Raw genomic sequence first — 13,667 nt, forward strand, 5'->3', positions numbered from 1 at the left:
GGCCGGCAACTTTTCAGTTAACATCCAAAGAATAACGAAGTCGGGCTCGCTCTTTGTTGCCGAGGACCCGAGGGCTCGGCCGCGAGCGAATCCACCACATCTCGTGGCTCGCTTCCTTCCGCTTCGTTCGTCTTTTCTGTCTTTGATCTCGCATTCTGTCTCGACGTGGCCGAAGTTCCCGGTGGTTTTCCTTACGAGTTATGAATTATCTTTCATGCATTTTCGCCTGGGCGAGACACAGTGCGAGGCTCACGTTGTCAAAGCTCACCTTGCAAATTTAACAGACCGCGTCCAACCGCGATTGCATAATACAGCCCGTAATTCGTGAATAAATGCAGCGACGGTGCAGCGGAGAATAAATATTTCGTTAAGCGATACACGATGCATGCGACGGCCCTTTGACGCCGAATGCCGCCGACGAGAAAACCGCAGCTGTATAATGAATGGCATGCGAATGAGAAAAGTCGTAATCGTGAAAAGGCGAGTTTCGGCCATAAATAAGAAAAGTGCGTCACATTCCTCTAAGGAACTCGCGTCCTTTTTATAAATTACATGTTTCCTATATCGCGTGAAGCATTCGTGGAATAATGCAACGGTGTTTAAGGGAATCCTAAAACCGTCTGTTTTATCGACATGCTTTGTTAGAAGTAATCTTTTAATTGGCTTTATGGAAATGTGAAACTTTTACGGAATTAAAGTACGCAGCAAAATCTAGACTATGCTGGTCGACTTTATATCAAAAAAGAAAAGAAATTTACAATTTTACCAATTTTTGGTACACTTGACGACACTATTTGCTTCGTACAAGAATTCTACAATAAATATATACAAAATGAGACCAGCATACTCGGGGGACAACATACAAGAACAATAGCGTGCAATTAGAACTAAGCCTAGAAAAAAAGATTACTTCTAATAGACGCAAGTGCAGAAATCCACGTCTAGAAGAAGAGAAAAAGAGTAGTACGGCGCGTAGAAATAGTTGCAACATCTGTCAGATTGTCAGTAAAGACATGGTGTCGACAACGCTAGAATTCTATCCAAAATCACGGTCTGAGCAATGTGTAGCTAATAAAATTGCTGCTTTTTCGTAAAAGTTGCAAATTGATTGGCTATACATTTCTTGGGCCAAGTAGAACTTGGAATTAAAAATGTCGGTAATTGACGTTTTTAATTCCGTCTCCTATCTTATCGATACTGATCGAGTTCGCCAGCGGCTTTAGGGTCCCCTTAACGGGGGTAATCCGTGAAATGTACATGCACAAAGATGCGGACTGAGCGTCGATCAAACCGGCTGTTAATTACCGTCTTGCGAATATAATAGCTTCGCGCACTTAATTCTGTAAATTCTTCGCTGTGAGCAATTGCGTGTAGGCCGATTACCGATCTCGAATCGGCGGGACAAGTTCCTGTGACGATTCGCGAAAGGGAGGGAGATTCATAGGGATTAATTATTAATATCTCGCGAGAGGACCCTCTTCGCTCGAATGACCGCAACGTTTCTCCGTTGCGTTCGAGGGACTCCGTTAAGCATTTAGATTCAGAGCCGTGTTAAAAGCGTCTTACTGCTGTACGCTTCTGACCCGTTTCTTTTGACGCCAAGCCCGAGATTTATCAGCGCTCTAAGGACGAAACATCGAATGGGATTTTGCTCAAGATCCGCGCTGCTTCCTTCCACTTTTTAAGTAATCGAAAGATGCTCAACGCGATAATTTATTTCAATTCCCCTCAAAGCTTCCGGGGATAAAATGGGACGAGCGACGCGATTAGTACACGTGGAATACTAAACCGGCTTAACATTATTTTGTGAATACTCTGCAATACTCTTGCGCCTCGCGTATAATGCTGTTATCCGAAAATGATATAATTAAGAATACTCCAAGATCGTCGCAACGTAGAGTCAATGCGAAAATGCGCGCGACGTGTTGATAATATTTCTGAATTACGTTATTGCTCGCCGACGTAAAATATAACGTCGCGGAAAGTGGAATTTATTGAAGAGTCGTCGCGTAAAACAGAGTTATTTATATCTCACGAATGTTCTCTATTGTTACAGAGGGGTAGTGACGAGCTTCTATCGCAAAGCGGGGCAGTCAGCAATGGTGCTTCAATGAGTCCGCAACCTCATCACACGGCCGACAACAACAATGACGCCAAGAAGGTGAGTGGTTTTAATTAAAATAAGATACCGCGAGCGGAGTCCGATATCGCGTCAGATTTCACAGGGCGCAATAATACTTTGGGGCTTCCACCTGGACAGGTGCGAAAACGATTCTATTAGTATCGTGACGATTGTTGCTCGTCGCTTGCAGTTGTTTGATAAAAAATTTTGAGAAACCTCTCCAAGAGGCGGACGATCGCGCAAAAATCCGCCGATTCGCACATTATATTTCGTTCTCTCCCCCGAAAATTCCTCTCTTCGATTTTCGGCGACTGCGGTAACGCACGCAACACGACGGAATAAAATACAAGGAACGCCGATAACTTCCTTTTGGGTCCGTCCATTTCGCCGATGGCGGAGCGGTCGTGCGCGGAGCTTTTTAGAAGAGCTTTTTTTCTCCCCCAGCTACCTCGGCGGCGAACCGACCGCAACCAGAACGCGCAACGAACCATAAATCATTGCATACCAAAGAGAAATTCGTATGCAGTGACCCCGATTGAAATGCATCCATTGAAATCTGATCGGTCGCTTTCGCGTTCCCCGAAGAGTTCTCGCGTTCCTTCCGGCCCTCGCAGTTGCGACGAACGTATGGCTGTCCATCAAAGGGAGCCGGAATCGTTTTTTCGGACAAGTCGACTGACGCTTGCTCGCGGAGATTTTTGACGAGACGAGAGGAAAAAATACCGGACTCCGGCGAGGGGGCTGCTCCAAGTTTTTTTTTACATGTTATCATCGGCGCGCGTTAACGAGAGACACGACAAATATTAATTAGCCTCGTGTGTGCGTGTTGTGAGATAATCGACGGCCGATGGACGAAGAGAAATTATCTCCCGACGTGTAGTTCCGCGGGGTAAAAATTAATTCCCGGCGCAACCCTTGCGCGTCGCCTCGAGCCGATGGAAACTGCAGCGGAGAGAAAGTGGCCATCCGATGGCCTGACGATTATTAATCGATCTACTTACGGGATCGGCGTCGATGAAAGACCGGATGATTTTGCGAATGCCATTAAGCAGTCTATTTATGTTTCGTTGAAATTGATAGTCCGGGGGTCGGACTGTAAATATTTCACCTGTGATATTTAGACGAGATGTAAAAGAGGGTGGGATGAAGAATTTTCGCGCGGACGTTTAGAATTTTCAAGAGATTAAAAAATTCACGCCTTGAGAACCGGAAGAATAAGGGGCCGACATTCGTTTCCGCGAGAAAACGGGTGGGGAAAAATGCGGCCGTAAGATACGACCTTTTAGCGAGGTAACGTACCTTAATTAATATTTTGCACTCGCCGCCGAGGCGACAGCCGTTTACGGTGTAAGCTTTGCCACGGTGAGGAGGACGAACAGCACTTTTCTCGCGCACCTGCTCTCGTCACGTATGCCCGACGTTGTCACATGTCGTTTCGACGAGGACGGCGAAAAAATGGTGAAATTTCCGGGGACGCGAGCGTGCGACGACGACGACGACGACGGCGGCGTCGGCGTCGGCGGCGGCGGCGTGTCTGAAAACCGCACCGGAACGGCCGGGGCGTGTCTCGGATCACTCGGCTGCACGTGCAACCGCCGGATGTGCCGAAAGTTCGACCTCGTTCCTCGCGTCGTTAATCATTTTCCGTATAGCTGGCAAACAGAAGCAACCACGGCGCGATACGTGTAAAGCGCTACGCCCGCGCGCAGGCTTTCATTTTCCGCGGAATTTACCGAAATTCCTGTTTAACTGAATCCGCGAGTTTGCGTCACCGAAAAATGCCGATACGGTTTGATTAATAGCTCGGCCGGGACGCCAGTTCGCCCGATCGCGCGCGCGCGCGCGCGCGCCACCGATTCGTATTTTAATCGGGAACCGTAATGACTCGGCGCGGTCTTTAAAGGTCCGGGGTTATCTCTCGACACGTGCTTTTTATAAATTATACCAAGGGACCGCCATTTAGCGCGCGGCATAAATCGACGTATCGGCAAAACCGGCTGCGTTATTTCTCGCAACGTTACCGTCATTTTTGATCATGACAAACAATGCCATTTGAAAATGTCAGGGCGATCTTAATAGCCTCGTTAAAGTAACTGCCGGAGCGCCGAGGCCGTTTCCCGCCGACCGGCGGTCTGACTTTTTAGCGGCTGAATAGACGCGTCTAAAATATCATTTTGCGCCGCTTTCCAAACACACATTAATCACGCTAAATGCATTTTAATTATCACGAATTGTCCGCGTCGCGAATAATAATTTTCAAAGCGTCCTTTGATATTACGTCTTTGATATTACTTCTTTCGTAGAAATTAAATGCTAATTAATTTTACCGTAATTATACTCGCTCGGTACACGTGCATCTTCTTTCTTGTCACAAACAACAGCCCGAGTGTGCTGCTGTTTTACAGAGTATTTGCGGAAATGAAAATAATCATACTGTGGCGGCTGGCGCGTTTCTTTTTTTTCACAGCACGCGCGTCGCGCGAATATCTCGGCGAGGATGCGAGCGCATTACAATAGCGCGACATGTAACGCAAAACCGTTGTGTGTCTATCGACGATCGTTAATGCTCGCGCGTCCCTTTCGTCTTTTTCGCGCGCGGACACGTGCTTTTTACACGCGCGGCGTCGCGACGCGCGAGGACGGTGAGAGCCGGCGTGGAGATTCGGTGACAAAGCCCCGAGCCTTTCGTTGCCCGCCTTTTACTTTGAAAACGTACACGCTCTCTACTTTTCGACGGTCTCGCGCGACGAGAAAAATCCGAGAAAATTATTAGCCGCCGTCGCGAGCCACACGTGTGCTTCGCGTTACCTGAAATCGCAACATTCGAGCGAGAGAATATCGCGAGAAATGCCGCGCCTGCTGCGAAGCCAGCGCTCGCCGGATTAAGAAGGGCGATAGGAATAACGTTCGAGGAAAATACGAAAGCGAGAGGCATTTCGGGCCAGTTTCACAAACGTTAATTGTTAACCAGAGTTCAGTCGACTCCCCTATCTTTTTCCACCTTATTATTCAAGAAGAGACAGAGAATCAGTGGACCTTCGGTTAGCGGTTAACCGACCTCGTGTCGACGAATGACCATTAAGATTATTGCAGACGCGTGTTCGATTCCATCTCGAGATTTCGGGGCGGCCCTCGGCGAAAGACTTAAAAAATTCAGAGCTATTTTGCGCCTACAAAGCAATCCGAGCGGCGATTTGTCCGCTTCTTTCCTAAACATTGCCGAATAGCCCCGAACTCACCCTCTCTCGAAATTGACCCTGGCCGGAGCAATTTCGCCCCCCCCGACCTACGCGGTATATATTTCTGGACGGCGCTGCCATAACACGTATGCCTCTCTGACTTAATATAAATTGGTGTTCGGGAAAAAGGTCTGGAGGGTGCGATTTATCAGTGAGGAAATCGAACTCTCCGCTCGCCATCACCGTGTAATCCGTTAAGGGTGAGAAAAGTTGACTCCTCGGAGGGTACGGGGGGGGGGGGGAGATCGCGACTTGGTTCCGAGAGGAACGTGGCGTCTTCTTGTTGTACTGTCGAAAGAGAAGGGAAAAGCTGCGCTTTTCTTTTTGTTTCTCCCTCCCGAAATTTGGACCGACTGACCGACGTACGCTCGCTATCATCGCGTGCGATATTTTTCTCTTTCAACGTTTACTCTCCCTTTCTCACACTCTTCCCCGTTTATGGATGTTCTACTTTTCTACGCCATAATCCCCCGCGTGCTTTCAACATTTGTTCTCCCGCTTCACCGAAGAGCTCTTCGACGTTGTTACCCACCTAGGAAGATTTTCGAGGTTTTTACACCATTTCCTTGTTAAGTCACGTAGCTCTTTGCTATGCATTAAAAATAGGGACGAAAACTACTCTCGTTTAAGCAATCAATTGACTTTTCTTATTTATTCGCGATAAAAGAAATGACACAAATTGATGTCGCTGCGAGAAAGACGATGCGTCGAAGAATCGCCATTTCCGCGATGCTCGTGGAGCGAAAATCCGCGGGTGCGAAGAGTCGACCTTGCCGAAGCGAGGGAAAAAAGGAAGGGGGCGAGGAAAGGCAGGAAATTCTCTTTCTCTTGGAGGCGCGGCGTTGCGGGCGAATAGTGAGATGGAAAGGGGACGAGAAAAAGGAAAAGAGTCTTGCCGATGTTCGCGTAGACGGTCTGAAGAGGTGCGCTCGGAGCTCGTAGAAGCTTCCATTCATTGCGCCTTCCAGGCTGAATAAAGCCTCCAAGAGGGAAGGAAAGAAGGAGAGGGAGAGTGAGAGAGAGAGAGAAAGCGTACAGCTTTCCGCTGCCTCCACCGTCATATTTCCACTACCTTGCCTTCGGGGCTTTCCTCTCGATATCAATCGCTCCGGATTCGCCCTCAGATTTGTCCTCCTCTTCAGCAAATCTCCGCGGAACGACTGTTCCCATCCGGTTGGGATACCGTATCAATCGAGGACGAGTCGAGTCCCGGGACAGGTTTCTCGATCGTCACCGGTCACTTAGGATTCTTTACCCAACTCTCCAACGGCGGGATGTCTGTAAGTGGCAGTCTTTTATACGCTTGTCCGTGTCGCAAAAAGCAGTCGCCCGCGTTTTTCGCGAGTATTACTTTAAATGGGAGAAATCCTCTCGCGAATATGCACGAACGTGCACGGGGTGGGCGCAATGCGGGATGTGGCGGGGACACAATTACTGCAGCGTAACGTGGAAAGTGGCGATACCGATGATTCCCCGGCGGGTCGATACAACGCCTCTATCCTTCCTTGGACGGACGCACACCGGGAAATTGTATAATATGGTATTAACTCTATAACGTTGCTAAGTGGATGTGTATCCGCTTTAATCTGGATTTTTAATTCGCTCTGTAAGATCCCGTCTAGCGTGAATAATCGCGTTTGGGAAACGCGGATTAAATGCGGGTATATAAATTGATTAGTTGCACGCTCGGCTTAATGAGGACCGTGTAATTTACATTCCGGCCGTTGTGAATTGCTAATTTTAATAATCGCGAAACTGGACTCACTGAAACGTAAATACTTCTCTATCAGCGTCCCATTTCCGTTTCGTAAATAACACTCCATATAGAATTAATATCGCAATTTGTATTTCCATCAGTCAGAGCGGCTTGATGAAGGCCGTGGCGATTCTTTCGAAAATTCACCGTTTAATCTTCCACCGGTCTACGTGTATGTATGCGTTTCATGAATCATCAATTAACTTTCCGTAAATCGCGTTTTATCAGAAACGAGACAAACAACTGTATAAATAATATCAATGTTCTCGCTAGCATTTTTGCACCCCGATAGTATTCAAATCTAGTCGCGCTTCTTCACCCGCGAGCGCTGAGACTAATTAAAATTAGCTGTCGCCGAAAAAATTTAATGGTAAGGTAGAAAGCAGATGCACTGCGTATCCTATTGCAAACAAAATCTGCATTGTCGTTCGGCTTAAGTCTTCCGCAAGGACCGTCGATTCCTCCGGGCGTCGATTATTCGGTTCCACCGAATATCCTTAGGACGAGATCTTAGGACGAGCCGGGTCGTGCAAAAACTGCTTCGGCGTGCTCGCCACTCCGCTTTATGAGGGCGACAACGGATCTTCTTTGTCCCCGTTTCTTTTTGATGTACCATTTTCTGCCTCGTTCCATCCCATTATCCACGAATGGTAGCCATGTCACCACTTAAACGTGCGTCCGCGTGCTTATCCCTCGTGCCTGGACACACTAGAGGACAAAAGCAGGAGAGAGAAAGACCGGGGGGCATCGAGGCTTCGTTAAGGGTGTTACAACATTGTCGATTTTATTGGCTCTTCGCGACCCTTTACTTTTCTCTCTCCATCATTTTTGGCGACACTCGCGATCATCCCACATTTGTTTTCCGTAAGTAATTCAGTTTGGAAGAACGGCGTAATCCATTGGAAAAAATTAATTAATGACTTATTTTATGACAGTGGAAACAAACACTACATGCCACATGTATTGTACATCCTTTTAACTATTTCTCTCTCTCTCTCATTCATTTTAAATTCTCATTACTATACCACAAAAATGCTTGAAAATGTTCCCGATATCGGAGCATATTTTCAATCGCCGTGCTGTAATTCGAATTACAATTGTGATACACCGTAGTATACAAGTCCTCGCGCATATAAAGACTTCAGAGGACGATTTACGTCAGCCGCGAAACATTTCTTTCTCCATGGCTTTGTAACATAGGTATATGTTAAGATTGGACACTTATTCTGACGATGTTGCGCTGCCTCCATTTTCTCGATTAAGAACGACAGAAGGTCAACGCCAACGACGTTTTTGTCGGGTAAACCGTTGCTTCCGAAGCGGCAACCTAATTCCGAAAGTGCCCAAGGAAACCGCAATTGAGTCCTTTCACTACCGCGCCGGGTTTTTTTTTTAAATGATCTTATACTGATGAATATAGAGCGGAGTGCTGCTTCAAAGGGGACAAGTAGAGACTCCGGGCTCCTCGTGAGTTCGTTGCCCGAGAAACAAGCTGTCGTAATTTTTACAAATTCCTCCTTATAATTCCATTTGAGATGTCAAAGGCACAATGGGTCTTTTTCAATTCCGTTAATTCGAAGAATATTCCATTCTGCGACGATGAAAACGCGCCGAAGGTGGAGTTGCGCACACTTAATATTTCTGTCAGAAATTTCTACCGACGCATCAGCGTGGAATCAATTGTAGATTTCTCGTTTCTACATTCCCCGCTAAAAGAATGTCCATGTTCTTTCACGTGCTCACTACCGGCTACCAATAAGTTGACGTAGCCACGTCGGGAGCGGCCAAGTATTCGAGATTGCTGACTGCGTCAGCACGCGAAGTTGCCCCTGTTCCATTCTCCCCGCGAATCCCGGAATTTTATATTAAAAACGCGTATATACGTATACATGTGTACGGGCGGCAACGGGGAAGGGCCAATCACCGGCGCGGGACGTCTGAAACCGGACTAGAACTTCTCGCTGGCGTGTCTGACATATTTCATGTCGGAATGTTTCTCTGCGAATGCACCGGAACGTCGGGCACGATTTTCGAATGCCAGCCGTCCCTCGTGTGGATAATCTCGATTTCTCGATTTAAGAACGGCAGTATCGTATGGCGCCGCGCCATAGCAAAGTATCGCCGGCATGTTCAGCCGGCCGGCAAATATTTCTTCTTACGTCGATTAATCCGAGTCGCGCGTAGATGAATACATTTTTTCGCCTTCCCCGTTCTTCCCCTCCTATTCCCTTGAAATCCGATCTTGAAGCGATAAGTGATAACTCCGTTTATCGATCGCGCATCAATGAAAGAGCTTTTCTAAACGTATCTTATGAGACGGTCAATCTATTTAAATCACATATTTGGAAGAATTCGATCGCCTTACGGAATCCCGTGTCTATCTGTTCAAAATTCCAAGAGAGACGGGACTGCGTCGCATTTAGAAACATTAATTAATAGGGTTTATGTCAAATCCAAGCGATGTCGAAATCGAAATAGACGATGAAGGGGATTGTTGAATTAGGTTACGACTCATCTGAGCTACGGTCGGGAAATAGACGACCCGCGGTATTTCCACCACGATTATCGATGGCGATCTATTTAAGAATATCGCGTCTGCAATAAACGAAATAAAATGTCTGCGAAAAATTAGACGACGAGAATATCATCGAAATTGTAATATTCATTCATCTTGCGTTATGTCATGCATTGCTTTCATTCGCATTGATATAAAGCGCCAGAAAGTTTCTTCAAAAATATAGGATTTATCCTTATAATTCAGTCCGTTCAATAGCTTTTCTATGTAAATCATTTTCCATTTGCACGTTGCATAATACAATTGTAAAATCCCTGATGTCTAGCCGCGTCAATTACGCGATCACAGACGTTCCGTCATCCCCAGAGCCGCGCCGACAGGTTGATGTCGAATAAAATCTCGAGACCGGCGAAACGAAGCCAAGAAGCGTAAAATAGGGGAAAAAAACGTTCTTTGTGCGCGACCGCTCGACTTCGCCAATTTGCTTCGCTTCTTCACCATCGGCCACCACTCCCCCCCCCCCCTCTCTCTCTCTCTCTTCTTTCTCCTGCTCTTCGACATGGCCCACGCTACCAATATGGATCCGCGGTACTCGACGTCGACGTATATAATCGCCCACGAGGCAACGACAACGCTAGAGCAATGCGGGGTCGGTAGCATCAGCCCGGAAGGTACAAAAGAATCAAAGTCCCGACGTAATGGCGGCGTGCCCGGCCAGTAATATTACGAATGGGCTGTGCTTACGGTCCGGGTGACCTCACAAAGCTGTCGTTTAGATAAATTGCTTCTACCCGTGGCCGTACCCGTCGAGCATCGCCACGTGAATCCGCACGGGCATGCGAGCGAGCGACGCGATTGACGGCTCGCTTCCCCCAATCGGACGACTATTACAGGGTACGCAGAACTAAGATTGACGCACTAAATCTCCTCCAACGCGTGACACGTTTCGTTACGGTATATATATACACCTATATTCACGGTATCAAGAAATGTTTATTTGCCGTGCAATTATTTTCACTCTCGACTGAAGATTGGCACTACGGAGGCCGAGGCGGAGGGAGTGCGATAATCGCAACGCTTTTTGGCCTCAACTTTTTCCCATTAACGAAGGGAAATTGCATCAATAACAAGGGGAATTGCAATAACCAAGGGAGAGTTTATTTATAGTCACCAGTGATGATTAAAAATTAAAAGTCTTCGTCGTCACATAAAACAGAGTCGAATTATAAAATACGTGCACTTGTGAGCATTGTGGCTGCTCGGCTCGAACTAGTTCTGTCTTACAACGACGATGACTTTTAATTTTTAATCGACGACGAAGACTTTTAATTTTTCACTTGGTACTATTTGATAAGGACCCAAAAATTAGGGTCGAAACGTTGTATTAAACGAATAAAGGAATATACCAGTCGGATTGACTATAAGTTCCCCGTTTTAATTTTCCCATTAACTTATTAACGAAAGAAAAGTGTCACTTATAGTCGCCAGTGATGATTCAAAATCGAAAAGTGAGCTTATCGTCAACCCAACTGGCACATTTTATTGAACCAGAAATGACAAAACGCGCGCTTCGCGCGCGCAATTTGTAGTTGAGCATTGTGTAGTTTTAAGAATGTGTATGCATGCAAAGAAGTAATATGCGCGACGTCAATTTAAAATAGAAAGTAATTTATCACTCACTGATACGATTCGCAACAGCAGAGTTGTACATCGTTAACTGTATATGGTAAACTGTAAAAATACAAATATGCACATGATTATTATAGATTAATTATGTAAAATCGAAATTATTGTGTTAAATATACTTTATATTTTATATTTACAAAAATAGGTATTTATTTAAATAATTATATGGAATACTGAAAACGTCTTCCTTTTCAATGTAAACTTACAAAATTTTGTACGTATGGTTTTGTCTCTAACACTTATTCGAATCCTCGTTCGAATTATTTGACCAAATAGAATAAAAACAGAACAGATTTTGCACAAGTAGCAAATAACATGAAAATCTAAGACACTCACCTCACCATTTCTCCGCCGTTGCCCGATGCCTCCCTGGCCGCCTCCTCCTTTCAGATTTCCTTGTTGCACTTACACTCACAACACTCGCGAAAATCAATCGCGCGAAATTTCGGGCACTCCCGTACGTGACGTGAAATACCGCGAAACGCACGAAATATTGTTAACAAATATCGCGCGACTTTCTATCATCACGAGACACGGTAGTTTCTTGCGCGCGAGACCGACCGTGTGTAGTTTACGCGAGTACGCGAGGTGACAGGCCCACAGATTTTTGGATCTCAGCAACGGCAGATCCGACGAATACAAATTACCCTTACATTCATCGCGATCGAGTCTTAGAAACCGATAACGCAAAATTAATAACACGCACGGAGCGACTCTCGCCACTGCCTGCCGGCTCGACGTTCGGCGAGCGAGTGTGGGCGCAGCGACCTTCAGTACAATGATGGCACGCAAAAACATCGTACGTCACCGCGCCGAGTGAAAAACAACAAAAAAACGTTGAGAGTTCGTTGTCCCGCTACGTAACGGAAAATTCCGTACTTATTGTAATATTTTATATTACTTTGTTCCGTGACTGTTTGTGATGTCCGTGACAGTCCGTGACTGAATGATAGAAAGTCGCGCGATATTTGTTAACAATATTTCGTGCGTTTCGCGGTATTTCACGTCGTGTACGGGAGTGCCCGAAATTTCGCGCGATCGATTTTCGCGAGTGTTGCGAGTGTGAGTGCAACAAGGAAATCTGAGAGGAGGAGGCGGCCAGGGAGGCATCGGGCAACGGCGGAGAAATGGTGAGGTGAGCGTCTTAGAATTTTATGTTATTTGTTACTTGTGCAAAATCTGTTCTGTTTTTATTCTATTTGGTTAAATAATTCAAACGAGGATTCGAATAAGTGTTAGAGACAAGACCATACGTTTTACGTATCATTCTGCGAACTTATTGGTATCGATTAAATCAACGATTAATTCTGTTTAATCGAGAAGATGTTTCGAAGCAAAAATCGTTGTTACTTAAATTCTAATTATTAAGATTAGAATACAAAGACTATTATACAAATGTGTATTTCTGAAATGCAAATCTTCATTTACTACGAATCTAAAAGAGAAGTGAAGCACACCGCGCTTCGAGAAAACCACTCGGCATCGCGGAAAAGGGGCCTCGACTGTTCGATATTAACGACATTCGCGCTGGTAACATTTCTTTTTTAGAAAGGGATTCGTTACAACGTTTCGATCTTACTTCAAGTCCTATTGTTTCAATCAAAAATACTGCAAATCAACAAATATAAGAGATTAAAATTATTAACTAGTCATTTAGTAAAAAGAAAAGGAAAGATAATCAACTACCGTAAAGCGTGCATTGTACAGAAGCAATAAATATTTCGAAATTATGTCCAAAGCAACAAGATCTCCTCGGCATATCATATCAGTTAAATATCTACGGCTGTAAATTATATCCGCGGCTATAACTAGCGGCTATAACAGATGATAACAATCGAGCTGAAACGTCGGACGACGCTCGCTGGCGCGCGCGATCGAAATGATCATCTTTATCTTGTTAGCAGACCAGCAGTTGTCGAGTAACCGAACGTTATTTTCCCCGGAGGGGAGGAAAAAATTTTACGCCCTTATTACGGGTTTAATGCACTGACGTCACATTTGCTAACGAACTCGATAACGATGAAAGTAGCGTTAACGATACGGACGACGCTCCGGCTATCTTTACGAGGGGCTTTTTATTTGTCGGATAAGCAGCAGCTGCGGAAACGTTCTCTCGCGCAACGGAAGCGTGCCACTTATCGAGAGGAACGGGAGGAAAGCCTGTGGAGCGCGCGAGGCTCGTCATTCCCTTTCTGCGACGCGCGTAGCCGACTTGAAAATGCGAAGGTGCGACGATGAATTTATCGACGTCTGTCGACGCGCGGAGAGCTTTAAAGCAACCCCCGTGTAGCAAGGGGAGAAGCTCTCGGAATATTTCCATACCGCGGAAGAAGAGAATTTCGCCTTCCC

General features: G+C 45.9%; 1 protein-coding gene across 8 annotated transcripts in view; it reads left to right on the forward strand.

Moving 5' to 3' along the window:
- LOC105567351 (polypyrimidine tract-binding protein 1) overlaps positions 1–13,667 on the forward strand; it is a 418,546-nt gene that overhangs the window by 289,696 nt on the left and 115,183 nt on the right. For all 8 annotated transcript variants that reach the window (XM_012022168.1, XM_012022161.1, XM_012022162.1 and 5 more), the window contains one exon: positions 2,057–2,161. In XM_012022168.1, the coding sequence (XP_011877558.1) occupies positions 2,057–2,161 (105 nt within the window). The remainder of the gene's footprint in view (positions 1–2,056; positions 2,162–13,667) is intronic.

This window comes from Vollenhovia emeryi, unplaced genomic scaffold (assembly GCF_000949405.1).
Source record: "Vollenhovia emeryi isolate VEMERY1.0 unplaced genomic scaffold, V.emery_V1.0 DF939138.1, whole genome shotgun sequence".
Taxonomy (NCBI): domain Eukaryota; kingdom Metazoa; phylum Arthropoda; class Insecta; order Hymenoptera; family Formicidae; genus Vollenhovia; species Vollenhovia emeryi.